Source organism: Leptosomus discolor, chromosome 11 (genome assembly GCF_034619465.1).
Source record: "Leptosomus discolor isolate bLepDis1 chromosome 11, bLepDis1.hap2, whole genome shotgun sequence".
NCBI classification, from domain to species: Eukaryota; Metazoa; Chordata; class Aves; order Leptosomiformes; family Leptosomidae; genus Leptosomus; species Leptosomus discolor.
The window spans coordinates 17,276,226-17,290,066 of NC_141401.1; the positions used below are offsets into that span (position 1 = coordinate 17,276,226).

Consider the following 13,841-nt stretch of genomic DNA (forward strand, 5'->3'; position numbering starts at 1 on the left):
GAAGCTCTTGCTCCTTCCACTCCCCCAGGAATCCAGCAGTGGCTTTTATTAAAACCGATACCCCTTCTTCTGCCTTAAAAAAAAAAAGAAAGGGCAGCTTGTGCTGACTTCCCACTTTCCTTTCCCCTTGTCCCTGCGGTACCTCCAGGCTCCAAAATAACCCCCCCGGGGTGCTGCGCTTGGAGCCTAGGGCTGCAGGACCCTCCCTCGGGGTACCTTTGGGCTCCCCCCGTGGTGCCCGGGGGGCGGTGGCCGCCCGGAGCGGGGCTGCCCCCGGTCCCGGAGCCCGCGGGAGGTGACGGGCGGTGACGCCCCCGGTGCCCCCCCGCTCCCCCGGGGCCATGATCGCCGTCTCCATCCCCGCGGCGGAGCCCCAGGCGCGGGCGGGCAGCCCCGACAAGGCGCACACGGTGAGGGGCGGCTACGGGGAAGGGGGGGTGTCCTCTTGCCGCAGGGAGGGGGTGGAGGTTGGGCTGTCCTCAGGGGGTCCCCACCTGCCCGGAGGAGGGCGGATGGGGGTTGTCTCCCTCTGCCCTGAGGGTCGGAGTTCCCCGCTTGTCCCCAGGGGTCCCCCACACGCCCCGGGAGTGGAGGTCCCTGCCTGTCCCCAGGGGTCCCTGCCGGTGGGGGGGGACAGACCCTCTACCTTTGAAAGGGTGTGTGGGGGGTTCCCTCTGGCGCCTGTGGGTTGGGGGGGTCCCTGTCTGCCCCGGAGCGCCCCCACTGCCCCCGGGGAGGGGTTACCTCCTTCTGTCCCGGGGGTTGGAAGTCCCCGGGGGTGTCCTCACATGCCCCAGCGGGTGGAGGTCTCTGGCCCTGGGGGGTGGGGGTCCCTGCCCGGGGGGCACCCTCTACCCTTGAAAGTTGGGGTGTTCCTCTACCCTGGTGTGTTCTCTCTGGCTCCGGGGGGGGGGGGGGGGGGGGGGGGGGGGCGGTGTCCCTGTCTGCCCCAGGGTGCCACTATCTTTCTTGGGGGGGTGATGGTCCCTGCTTGTCCTACGGGGTCCCGGCCGGCAGGGACAGCCCCTCTGCCTTTGAAAGGGTGGGTTCCCTGGCCTGGGGGGGTCCCCACTGGCCCCAGCGGGAGGTGGTGGTGGAGTTCCATGTCTGCCCCTGGAGTCCCAGCTGTGTCGCGGTGCCTCCATCTGCCCTCAGGTGTGGGAAGGAATGTCCCTACCTGCCCCAGGCGGTGGTGGGCCCTGTCCCACTCTGGGGGGGGTGGAGGTCACTGAGTGTCGCCCAGGGGTCCCTCCTGGCCAAGGGGGTGGGTGTTTTCTCCACCTTCTCCAGGGGCTGGAGGTCCCCAAGTGTCCCCGGGAGTCCTCACCTGCCCCAGGGCCCCTGCCAGGGGCACCCTCTGTCCTTGAAAGGGGGGGATGTCCTTGGCCTGGGGGATACCCATTGGCCCTTGGTGGTGGGGGGATCCCCTGTCTGCTCCTGGGTGCCCCTGGTCCCCTGGCGGGGATGTCCCCACCTGCCGGAGGTTGGATGTTCCTGCCTGTTCCCAGGGGGTCCCCACTGGTCCTGGGCGTGGGGTGGGGTTGTCTCCCCATGTCCCGGGGGGTTGGAGGTCCCTCTCTGACCTGGGTGGGGGTGTTGGCGCCATGCGCCCTGGGGATTGGGGCAAGTGTCCCCAAAGTGCCTGCTGGGGTGTCCCCACATGCTCCAAGGGCTGGAGGGCCCTTCCTGCCCCCAGAAGTCCTGCCACCTCCCAGGGAGCCCATCTGCCCCGGGGAGGGCGGGGGGCAGTTGTGGTGAGGGGTGTCCCTTTGGTCCTGTGGGTCCCTGCCTGTCCCCATGGTCCCTGCTGGGGGGCGTGCAGAGTTCTCCGCACTTAAAAAAGGGGTGGGGGGTGGGGGGGTGGGTGATGGTGGTGGTGACCTGTCTCGTGGGTCTCCTCTGGGGGGGGGGGGGGGGGGGGGGGGGGGGGGGGGGGGGTGATGGTCCCCATCTAACTCCGTGGGGGGGAGGGGATGTGGGGGGGTGGGTGGATGAGGGTGGGTGTGTCCCACCTGACTGAGCTCCCTGACTGCCCCCAGGGGAGTGTCCCCTGTGTCCCTGGGGTAATGGCGAGCCCCAGCTGCTTTAGGGGGCTGCCAGCTACCCCAGGGGTTGGAGGGCTCTCTCCCCCTCCCCCCCGTCCCTCCCTCTCTCTCTCTCCACATCACACACACACACCCCCCCCCCAAGGAAGTGAGGCGTGGGGGAAGGTGGGAAGGTGGGGCTCCGGGGGGGGAGGGGGAAGGTGGGGTGGAGCCGGTGGACATCCGTTACTGTCCCCGGGGAGGGAGTGGGGGGAGGGGAGTCCCTGTCAACCCTGGCGGTTGGGGGGGGGGGGGGGGGGGGGGGGAGGGGATAGGCGCTCTGCTTGTCCTGGACAGTGGGGGGGTGGGGGTGGGGTGGGGTAGAAGGCCCCAGGCGCCCTCCTCAGGGCCGGGGAGGCTGAAGAGGAGGACGGCGGGCGCCGGGTCTGGCCCGCGGTGCAGGTGTTCAGGGTGGAGGTGCTGTGCAATGGCCGGCGGCACACGGTGGCCAAGCGCTACAGCGAGTTCCAGGCGCTGCACAAGCAGGTGAGACCCCCGGCACTGCGGGGCGGGGGGGGGGGGGGAGGACACATGGGGAGGGAGCACCAGCCTCCCCCTCCATGGTCCGTGGTGTGTCCCCCCCCCCGCCCCATGCCCGACCCCAGATCAAGAAGACCTGCAAGGTCCCCGACTTCCCCCCGCGCCGCGTCCCCAACTGGATGCCCAAAGTGCTGGAGCAGCGCCGGCAGGGCCTGGAGCTTTACCTCCGGGTAAGGTGCTGGCCGGCAGTGGATTTTGGGGTTGGTTGGGTTGGGTTTTGGTTTTGGGGTGCTGACCTTCCCCTCCGGGTGCACGGCAGGGTGTGCTGTACCACAACGCGGAGCTGCCCCAGGACGTGTTGGACTTCCTGAAGGTGCGGCGTTGCCAGCAGGACCCCAAGGCCAGCAGCCCCCCGTGAGTAGACGAGCGGTGGGCAGCGCCGCAGGCTCCGCTGGCTCCTGCTTCATTCCTTCTAGCTTGCGTTAAGCACCCCAAGACATGAGGTTGGGGACAATGGGGACAGGCACGTGGCCAGGTCACCTCAGCTAAAAGTGGGACCCTTCGCTGGGTGCTGACTCCCCTCTCCCATGGCAGCGCCAGCCGCCTGCCCTCCCAGCGGCCCGTTGTCGGCTTCTGCATCGACCCCTACGTGCGGCCACCGGGCACCGGTAAGGAGTGCGACTGCGGGCGCGGGTCCCCAAAGCCTCCAAGGGAAAAAGCTCTTAGGGCCCCCAAGACGTGTTTTTCCTTTAATGGGGCCTGGGAGGGAAACAAAGCTGCTCCAGCTCCCCTCTTTCCTCACAGACCTGCTCCCCAACACCGTCCTCAGCGGGGTGCTGCAGGGTCTCTACATCCCCCTGAGCTGCACCCCCAGCCAGGCAGTACCCTGAGCCCCTGGCCTGCCAGGCTCCTGCACACCCACCCAGCACCCAGGGCCGCAGTGGTGAGCAGCCGGGCAGAGGAAAGGATCCCTGCGGTAAAAATAACTCCTCCGTGCTGGGATGGGGCAGGAAAACTGGGTGGGAGAAGCCAAGGGGTACAGTGGGAGCCACAGCTGCCCTCCTGGCCAGTGCTGTTCGCCCACCCCCATCCAAAGTGCCTTCCTTTGGAGAGCAGGAGCTCTGCCTTCTGCCCTGATGCTTCGGGGTTGCAGAAGGAGCGTTTGGACTCTGAACCGTGCTGGAAAACCCCCTGAGCACCCGGGCTTCGGTGCAATAAATCACTTGGGCTTGATGGGCAAAAGGTGGCTGCGGTCTGTAACTGCAAAGCAAATCTGGGCCAAACACGGTGCCGCTCTCGGCTTGATGCAATGTGACAGGAGGGGGCTGGAGGGTCGAGGGATGCTAAGCGACCTCCACCCCTCCAAAAGCAGAAGGGTGATTCTTTAAAAAACACATTGGTCACATTTATTGGTACATGTGCTTCTTACAAAAGTGATGGGAAGAGGAGCCGGCGCCCCATCCTGCCCGCTGGCCAGCGGCAGGGTGAAGGGGGAGGCCGGGCGGCGGGGGCGTGGGGCACAGCGGCTCTGCTGCTGCTCACCTGCCCCGGGACGACAGGGGAACACACGGAGGGGGAGCAGGGCAGCCCCAGGCCCGCAGCCCTTTGCGACCAGGTCCCTTGCAGAGCGCAGGGCCCCGCGCTGTGTCGCGGAGCCGGGAGGGTGGATTACTCTTTGGCGATGGCGAATGGTTTCTCCACCTCGATGGTGCCGCAGTCTGCGATGGCGACATCCTTCAGGGGCTTGTCCCGGCTGTCTGTCTTAGTGTTCTCCACCTTCCTCACCACATCCTGGGGAAAGCAGAGGCGTGAGAGTGGGGCAATGCTGGGCACGGGCAGAGCCAGCTCAGCACAATCCCTGTCCCAGAAGGCACCTTCCAGCCCATTCTCCAGTGCTCTACCCCCAGCCAGCTTGCCTAGGCAGTGTCTCCCCCATCCCGATCTCTCCCTGGGAATCGATCACCCCTTTACCACCCATTACCCCCTTACCATGCCCTCCAGCACTTTGCCAAACACCACGTGCTTGCCATCCAGCCACGGCGTCTTCACCGTGGTGATGAAGAACTGGGAACCGTTGGTGTCCTTGCCGGCGTTGGCCATGCTCACCCAGCCAGGGCCATAGTGCTTCAGCTTGAAGTTCTCATCAGGGAAACGGTCCCCATAGATGCTTTTTCCTAAGGGGTGGGGGAAAAAAGGCCGTGTTGCTCTCTTGGAAACATGTCGGGGTAGGGGTGATGATGGCGGCTCTCTCCACAGGCTGGGTGGGGTGAATGAGCGCATCTAGAGGGGGGACTAACTTCCAACACCACAGGGAGCCATGAGCTACCTGGGGTGCTAAAAGCACCCCATGAGCCGGGCAGGAGGGATCATGCCCCCAAGGGACCGGAGCAGGAGGCTGTGTGACAGCAGACCTGGTCAGAGCTTACAAGCCCCAATGCCAGTTATCAACTTTACTGACGTCTGCTAAGTGCTGGTGGAAGGTTTGAACCCTGCTGCTACCAGACTAAATGTGTCCTGGCAGCCAGGACACCCGGCAGAGGCACCAGCTGCTGCAGAGGGAAGTTTTCCCAGTGAGGAGCTCCAGGTCCTCCTGGGGCAGAGGGCACAGTTACAGGGGTAATACTCGGGCACCAGCCAGTCATGCCTCACTGCGCTCATCCCTCCTCAGCGCCAAGCTCTGCTTTGAGGCCAGGTCACCAGGAGCTGTGTGCTCGCTCATGGCCGCTCGTTCCCACTGTGGCACCATGCTCCAGCTCCACGCTGGTCCCCAGGGGTAGCCAGGCAGCGGGTTGGGAGCGTGGCTGCTGTCTCGCTTCAAAACAGCGGCTGGATCCTTGGGCTAGTGGGGGCCAAATTACCTCCAGTGCCATCACCACGGGTGAAGTCTCCTCCCTGGATCATGAAGTCCTTGATCACACGGTGGAACTTGCTGCCCTTGAAGCCAAATCCTTTCTGGGATGGGGAAGGAGAAAATGGAGTGAGGCAATGGGGCGGACTAGAGTTCCCTCCGTCTAGCTCTGCCCCAGGTCACCAAGCAGGAGCCTCCCAGGCAGCCGGGCGAGGCCCAGCCAGGGAGCCGCTGGCCCCTCACCTCTCCAGTGGCCAATGCCACAAAGTTCTCCACCGTCTTGGGCACTGTCTTGCCAAAGAGCCCGATGACAACGCGGCCCACGTCCTCCTCGCCTATCCGCAGGTCGAAGAACACCTTGGTGGGGGGTGGGAGTAGGTTAGGGGGGGCAGCAGCAGAGCCAGCCTCACCTTCCTGGGCCAACCCACCCACCCCCCCGCCAGGTCTGACTCACCAAGTCCAGCTAGGCCTAACCTCACTGGGTCAGGCCACCCACACCTCCCCAGCTGCCCCCCACCTCCAACCTCTGCTGGGCCCCCCTCACCCCAGGACCCCCCCACCCTCGGCCTTCACCCCAGGCCCCTCCCACCTCAGGCCCTCCCTGCCCCATCCAGGCCCCCACCCCAGGCCTTCACCCTAGGCCCCCCAGAGCCCATCCAGCCCCCCCTCCACCCTGCACCCCAGGCCCCCCAGAGCCCATCCAGGTCTCCCTCCCCCCAGGCCCCCCTCCCCCAAGCCCCCACCCCAGGCCTTCACCCTAGGCCCCCCAGAGCCCATCCAGCCCCCCCTCCCCCCCTCCACCCTGCACCCCAGGCCCCCCAGAGCCCATCCAGGTCTCCCTCCCCCCAGGCCCCCCTCCCCCAAGCCCCCCCCCCAGGCCTTCACCCCAGGTCCCCCAGAGCCCATCCAGCCCTCCCTCCCCTCGCCTTCACCCCAGGCCCCCCACAGCCCATCCAGGCCCCCCTCACCCAGGCCCGCCCCAGGCCTTCACCCCAGGCCCCCCCCACCCCAGGCCTCCCCCGCCCCAGCCGGGCCCCCCCCGACCTTGGCGGTGACCTTGGGTCCCTTCTTGCGCTCGTCGGCCCGCGAGGCGGCGGGCAGCAGGAGCAGGAGGGCAGCGCCCAGCGCCGCCGCCGCCACCAGCACCTTCATCCTCCGCCGCTCGCACCCCGGCCACAGCGTCCGCCGCGCCGCCTGCATCCGGCCCCGCCCGTCGCGCCCCCCCGCCCCCGCCGCGCAGTGGTACGCGCCGCGCTCCCCAGCCGCCCGGGCGCGACCAACGGCCGCGGGGAGAGGGGGAGGGGGGAAGGCACCCTCCGGCAGGGTGGGGCGGCGCCGGCAGGAGCCGCCGGGCGGCTGCCACGTTACCCCTCGCTCGGCAGCCGCGGCGCGAGCCAATCAGGAGCGGAGCTGCGCGCCGATTGGCCGTCGCGGAGGAAGAGGCGGGGGGGGTTGGCGAGGGGCGAGGCCGCGAGGGTGGCGCCGGCCCATGGGCGCGAGCGGCGGGCGGGCGGTGCTGGTGGCGGCGGGGCCCCGCCGGCCCGGCCCGGCCTTTCCAGCGCCCGGGGAGCCGCCTGGCGGGGGGCCTGCGTCCAGGGGCCTTGGTCTTCCTCCTCAGAGCGTCCCGAGGCTGACTTTTGGGAGCAGGAAGTGAAAGTTCACGCTGCAAACGTTGCAGTGGCGGCAGGGCAAGGGCCGAGGTGTCCCGGCCCAGGCCCCGGCCCGACGCAGCTTCTCAGAGCGGGAGGTGCGCCGCAGGTGCTCTCCCTGCCCGGATACCGCGAAAGCCGCCTTTCAAAGAGGCGACATCGGGCTGAGAGGTGGCGGCTCCTTTGAGGCTTTTCTCTGCCCTGAGAAGCAACAAGCAGCAGCTCTGTGCACGCTGGGAAACCTCACAATCCCGGTGAGGATCCTGGCGGTTGATTCCATGGAAGCAGCACAAAGACACCAGTAAGCGGACAGAGGGACAGAGGAAGGTGGCACTCGAGGCACCAGCGGCTGGGCCTGCACCGTTGCCACCTTCCTCTGCAGGCGTGGCTGCCAGCGTGGCATGTGCCGAGGGATTCGGCTGGTGGTCGCTTCGGCTGGAGCCGAAGCCCCTCAGTGTGCCCCGGCTGGCAGACAGGCACGTCCCCCGCCCACTCGAGGGAAAGTACACTGGACGCCTGCAGCAGCAGCTGTAGATGCTATTCCAGGGACAGGGGGACCCCGTGACAGCACCTTTTGGGGTGGTTCACAGCCTTGTGTTCCAAGTAAGCAATGGTTCAGCCATTCTGCTACCCAGGATGCTTGAAGTGGGAACGTGCAGGCACAGGGAGAAGATAAAGCGGTGCCACCGTGCCTTGGCCAAGCTCCGCGGGGCTGAACCATCCATGGCTGTAAAGCACAAAGTTGAAAAGGTCCCATAAGATCCCACACCGTCCATCACCCCCTCAAAGGAGGGCTCAGAGCTCCTCCCAGGAGAGGAGGGCTACCAAGAGTGCCCAACAGAAGCAAAGGAAAAGAAAACACAAGTGATGTTGTCAGGAAGTGGTAATAAATACGTCTATTCATGGAGAACAATGCAGCAGTGCAATGTTTTATTGAAAAAAAAATAATCACCTCACTTGATACCTCAGAAGACTGCATCGCAACGCTGGTGGGCCACACCGTGGGAGAGCTACAATCGGGGAGGCCAGCACAGCACCGCGTGCCCCCACCGCACGGCCCGAGAGCCCTCCCCTCGCGTCCCTGGGGTCTCCCAGCTGCTAACGCCTGCCGGTGTGGAGAGGAGAGTTTGCCCAGGTTGGCTTAATGCCCTGCTTCCTACCACAGCATGGCTGGCTCAGTCTGGCTTGTGTCTCCTAGTCACCCCCGAGCTCCCTGGGGACAGTGGTTTCCTCAAGCACAGGACTTGCTGTTAACCGTTGTTTTCCTTTTTTTTTTTTTTTTTTTAAAAAAAAAGCCTCCCCACATCTTTGCCCTTTTGAAGAGTCCAACGTACGACTATAGTGCAAGAGGGCTTGGTACAAGTGAGCATTACCAGCATGCCGTGGGGGGGACAGTCCTCCCCTACAAACACATCATCGTAGGATTAAAAGAACGTCGTATCTCCAGAGAGAAGCGGTAGTGGGTCACCGTGAAATAGCTTTCAAACCAACCCACTTAAAAACAAGGTCAGGAAAGTTTCTAAACAATCAAATACATTCACTTTAAAAAAACCCCAAAACAACAAAAAAACAAACAAACAAATTTAAGAACAAAAACTGTTGAGATGGCCCCTTTTCCCTCCCGCCCTCCCTCACCCTGCAAACACTTACATATGCTGCAACTACAAGCTGCTCCGTGACTGGAGTCAGCGAGGAATGACCAAACACGGCAGGAGATGCAGAAGGAATCGAGTTCTGGTGACAGGCACTTAGTGGGGCTTGGGAGGGCAGCAACAGAAGTGTCTCAGGGCCCGGCTCCATCCACAGCGAGCAGGACCGCTCCCCTGGGAGCGCCTGTGCCCCTTTCCCCCCCTCCCAAGATGCCAAACCATGGTTTCCTACAGCAGAGAGGGGAACGCCTATGCCAGAGACAGCGGGCTTCTGGGAGCCACTGGCAGCGGAGGAGTTCAGAAAGGGAAGGGTGGAATGCGGCCACAGTCCCTGTCCTCCTTCTGGCAGGAGGGGACGAGAGGGCGAAGCGCCCTGGCACATGCCTGCGGGAGGCGAGTGGTCCCCTCCCTGCCCCGGCCCACGGTACGTCTGGAGGAAAGCGCTCTGCAGAACGAGAAGGGGGGTGCGCGCATCTCCGGGTGGGCAGGCAAGCGAAGAGCCCCGTGCCTCCGAGCCGCGCTCGCTGGGATAAGGCATGGAGAGAACGCAGCAGAGAACAGTGAAGAGGTGCCCTACGGGGATCCTGGCAAGGAAGCGAGGCTTTTCCGCCCTGGCACCACACCAGCGTCTGCCTGCTTTAGGGATGCACGAAGAGCAAGCCCAGGAGTTCCCGGCCCAGGATGATCTCCTGCCCTCTAAGCTGGCTTCTGCCCAGCTGGGGGAACCGAACGTCCCAGGAGTGCTGCTCCATGAACTCCAAACTATGCAGATCATCATTAAAAAAACCCCAAAAGATAATGAGATCTAGTCTCTCCCTTTACGCTCTCCAGGATTTTTGAGGTGAGCCAGGCCCGAGTTTATGACAAGCAGAGTCCCTCAAGTGAACACTCCCAGTCTGGTCAGGTGTCACACATGGAAAGAAACTACAAGGAACCTATTCACAACCTCCCCAAAAGGTGGAGTTCTCCCACAGCCCTGCCACGCCTACGGCACACCCGGGCAGCCTCGGCCTCCTCCCCGAGTTTGGAAATGCTGCAGCAGGATGGAAGATTTTCATTCTACACAGGTGCAAAGCGCCCCAAGCCCTTTGCTAGCTATTGGTTTGGCTCAAAAGCGGTGCGTGAGAACCGCGGCTTCTCCTGTGCGGTGGGATGGCGTCCCACGTGCCCCAGACCTGTGCTCGCAGAGAGGACGTGAAGGCTATTCCAGTCAAACCTATCTGACCATCTGGAGATGAAATCAGTGTTAAGGCAGTGAAGTATCCTCTCCCCTGCTGGGGAAGCTTTGCTTCTCCTAACGTTTTCTCGCAGAAGGTACGCGTTCATAAACACCCTGCCGGAGGGATTTCAGAAGGCTGCCCAGTTGCCCACACCGACAAACACCTATGCTTTGGGAAGCGGCTGCCTCCCCGTTACCTTAATCCAGATCTACCTCTTAAGCCAGCGCAAACTCCTCCAGCTCAGCAAAGCTGACGCAGCTCCCTCCTGCCAACGCCAGGCTACAGCCTCGCGTCTCTTGGCCAGTTGAGTCAGGCACGGTGTAGGAAACCATGGTAGGGACATTCACCGGCAGCTGGAAAGGGTGATTGAAAATTCAAGTATGCTTTCCTCAGCACATGGCCCAAGGCAGGCGTCGGGAACCCCAGACTGGCACGAGGGGCGTGTGGATGTCATCGACATCCCCACTCGAGGGCATTCTTTGCACCCCACTGTCTTCCCAGCTGAATGTCTGTCTGCGCTGGCACCGGGTGGCCACGCAGAGATCCACAGATACAATGTGCATCTGTAAATGCTAAAAATAATAAAAAGTGCAACGACGTCAGCTTCTTTAAAACAATCCACATTGCTCTGTTACCGTCAGAGGAGGGAGATGTCAAGGGAGCCGGAAATAAAACCTAACTGGAACAGTAGATTGCAAATTTCTCACAGCTTGCACATTACAGTGTAACTGTTCCCAAGGAGCCGAAAAGGGAACCTGTCTCTTACTGCTGCAGCAGTCAGGCCCTTCTCCCACGCAACTCTCCTGCCCGCACCGCATCCTCCTGCCCTCTCGACAGCCAATCGAACCTATGTTATTTCTTTGCTTAATTAAGGAGGGAGGAGGACGGAGGAGCAGAGAGCGCAGGGGAGGGAGGGGAAGAAAGTGAGCAGGAACTAAGCACAGTCCTCAGGTTTGCGTGAACGATGCCTTCGCCGTAAACAACGGGAAGGAGGGTCAGCCAGCCAGCCCCCCTCCCAGGGCGACCAAGACCTGAGCCAGCCACAGTCCTGGTCCCAAAAGGAGCTTCAGGCTTGGAGTGAACGAGGGAGACCATTCAGCAGATCCACCCCAGAGTGGTTTGTTTTGGAACGTTTTCTTCTCTTTTTGGTTTAAAATGTCACTTTTTTTTTTTTTCTTTTTTCTTTCTTCCTCCTATGCCTCCTCCTCCTCCCCCCTAAAGAGAAGCCCCTTCCAGTGAGACAGGGCAGGAGCTGCAGGTATGGTGGTTCCTGCAAGGCCCAGGAGGCACCGGTCACTTGTGACGCTGAGCTGTCTTCTTCCGTTTCCTCTTAAAGAAGCAGCAGCACCTGGGGCACAAAGGACAAGGCAAGTTAGCCCCGTGCCCGGCACCCTGCGAAGGTCCCCCGCCATCCCGGGCTGCCGCCTCCACTCAACTGCATGCAACAGCACCTCCGCGCGCCCGTACCGAGGCCCAGAAGACAGACCTGCCGTCCCACGGGACGGTCAGCAGATGCTGGTGGGTGGTTCATCCACCAGCCCGGACCAGTAGACCAGCGAAGGCAAGTTGGCCGCACGCTGGGGGTCCCACTGCCCAAAGGCTGCAGGTGACAGCGGGGCGCAGCCCCTGAGCACCGGGCTAGCTCCCTCCCAAGGCTCAACTGGGGCTGGAACACAAGGAGCCAACTGGGAAAGCCGTAAAACAAGGATCCAGCTGCTCCGCTCCCTCTGTACAAACCCTGGAGGAAGCGGACTGGGATGGCAAGCCCTGGCTGCTCTTCCCAGCTACGAGACACACGGTTTTCACCACTGTTCACTAAAAAGACAAGTTCCAAAGAGATCTCGGCTCAGGAACCAGGTTTCTTTACTGAACCTTTCACGATAACCAGAGCTTCCACCTTGGATAAATCATTCAGTGCCGGTATGCAGAACGCCTGCTTCTTCCCCCATCGGATGCGAGGGAGGTGCACAGCACCCGGGGATTAGGGGAAGCAAGAAGGATGGATAGTGGAGGCTGAGGTGGGGAGAAAAACGCCCATCGCAGCTGAACCGTGAAGAGTGGCGGTTTCACTTGTGGATACACTGAAAGCAGTTGCCCAGGTTTTCTAGTCCTGCTGGCTTCCTACAGAGTTACTTGGGAGTTTAAGGTGCCTCTACCTTTCTATCCTCAGCCCACTGTCAGGAAACCTCTGCACAGAAGAAAGGTGTTTGTTCTGTGAGAGTTCTGCTCCTGAGCTATATGTCTTTCTCCTGCTGTTACAGCTGTCTCCAGAGAAGCCTGGGTGATGCTGAAAGACTACTTTTTTAGGCTGGTGGAAGGGCTGCCCGCCTAAGCAGCAAGAGCAGATGTGAGTATGCAAAGACCATTTTTTCCTACAAGTATCTTCTACCAACAGCCAGACCAAAGGCGTTCAAAAACACTGTAATAATTTCTCCAAAGTATTTTCCATTGGGTCCTTCGTGGCCCTGAAATGTCAGCATTACACTTCTGTCCTCTCAGAGCTGGAGGAACAGGTCCATTCTCACTCGCACCCCAGAAGGTTCTTGCCCCAAGATGCACGACCCTTACTACGGGGTGCAGGAGCGATCGGTGACCAGCCCCCTGCCCCGTGAGCCAAGCCTGCCAGCATAGATCATCTGCTGAGGAGACCGAAACCCTCTACAACATGGAGAGCTCAAACAGCCACAGTCGGAGGAGGGCCACCTCCCACTACACGTTCCTCTGGCCTGCATGGACTAAGAGCCAGGGGAAGTTTAATATCCACGATTTGTCTTTAGGTTCTGAACAGGCCCAGCTTGGAGGTGAGACAAGGAAAAAAGCAAAGCACTTGTCCTTGCAGGAACCCAGGCTCAGAGCGACCTGTGATGACTCCACCACTACCCACCTAGCCTGACGTTTGCGGCGTGCAGTCTGAAGCACCACCCGACCCAGGCTCCTGCGCACGGCTGGCACTCTCACCCCCTGCCCCAGGACTGCTCTTGCATTTTATTGTCCCGGGCCATCTACCACCCTTCTGCTTTAACCTGTCACAGTATTTCTCTCCCACAGCAGCCACCTTCCTTCATGACTTGGGCGATGGTGAGTAAGGGAGAGAACATTATGGGGAAAGAGGATGGAAAATGCATGAGTTATGATTTCGCATGCAGCGGGTAGGGGAAGAAGAGGGCTGAGCAGCACTTGTTTCCTTGGGCACCGAACGAAGGGAGCTGACTGACTTCTGGCTGTTTTTCCTTGTGACTGTCTTTTTAGGCTGTTACTCAAAGGTCCAGGGAAGGGTTCAGGAAAGGAAGTCCTGGCAGTTCAGACAGGCAGAGGCAAAACACCAAAATAAAAGAATAAGGCAGGCTGACAATTACAGAACGTGATCTCTCTGCATGCAGACAATGCCCAAGAGAACAGCCCCAGACTATGACATACAGAGAAGCCAGAGATGCCAGAGGTATTGGAGGCAATGCCTATGGAGAGCAGGGCAGAGACAGTCAGTCTCCCGTCCAACAAGGACATTCCTCGCTGCACACGGGCTTTGTCACCTCACTCCATAGCAATTCCCACCCATTAGCCCTCCCTGGGACCTACAAACCCCTCATCTGAGTCTCTGCTTGGTCCTCTCCACTTCCTGGGTATGTGGTTGACCCAAGGGGCAAGGGAGGAAGGAACACCTGTGTGGGACACCTTGAGACCAGGACACTACAGCTGTGGCTTCAAAACCCCGATGAAACTGTACATTTGCCTGAGCTGGGTTTGGACCAATGCTCATCCCACCCCTTTGCTTCTTCTTTCCTTCAGAAGCCCGTTCACCTGCACCCTCAGCTGGCAGCTGCAGGGTTTTTGGAAAGCAGCCATCTCCCCCCGACACTCTCCAAGCAGGGGCTGTAGCTGGGGCTCTGTCACTAACGAGGAGTCCATGGGCA

The 13,841-nt window shown here is 61.7% G+C and overlaps 3 protein-coding genes across 7 annotated transcripts in view; 1 reads left to right on the forward strand and 2 right to left on the reverse strand.

The window, feature by feature from the left end:
* The first annotated feature begins 341 nt into the window (after positions 1-341).
* Positions 342-3,701, forward strand: SNX22 (sorting nexin 22). The gene is given in 7 exon segments (XM_086471335.1): positions 342-410; positions 2,487-2,570; positions 2,690-2,794; positions 2,884-2,978; positions 3,159-3,232; positions 3,369-3,433; positions 3,435-3,701. Coding segments are annotated over 7 exon segments (759 nt in total).
* Positions 3,702-4,231: 530 nt separating this feature from the next.
* Positions 4,232-6,612, reverse strand: PPIB (peptidylprolyl isomerase B). Its single transcript, XM_086471359.1, has 5 exons — positions 6,457-6,612; positions 5,656-5,769; positions 5,423-5,516; positions 4,554-4,738; positions 4,232-4,355 (listed from the first exon to the last, which is right to left on the reverse strand). The coding sequence occupies exons 1-5, from the start codon at positions 6,610-6,612 to the stop codon at positions 4,233-4,235; spliced, it is 672 nt and encodes a 223-aa protein (XP_086327485.1). The 3' UTR covers position 4,232.
* A 4,578-nt stretch (positions 6,613-11,190) lies between these two features.
* The window catches only part of CSNK1G1 (casein kinase 1 gamma 1), a 63,648-nt gene continuing 60,997 nt past the window's right edge, over positions 11,191-13,841 (reverse strand). For all 5 annotated transcript variants that reach the window (XM_086471834.1, XM_086471835.1, XM_086471832.1 and 2 more), the window contains one exon: positions 11,191-11,278. In XM_086471834.1, the coding sequence (XP_086327960.1) occupies positions 11,224-11,278 (55 nt within the window). In that variant the 3' untranslated portion in view covers positions 11,191-11,223. The remainder of the gene's footprint in view (positions 11,279-13,841) is intronic.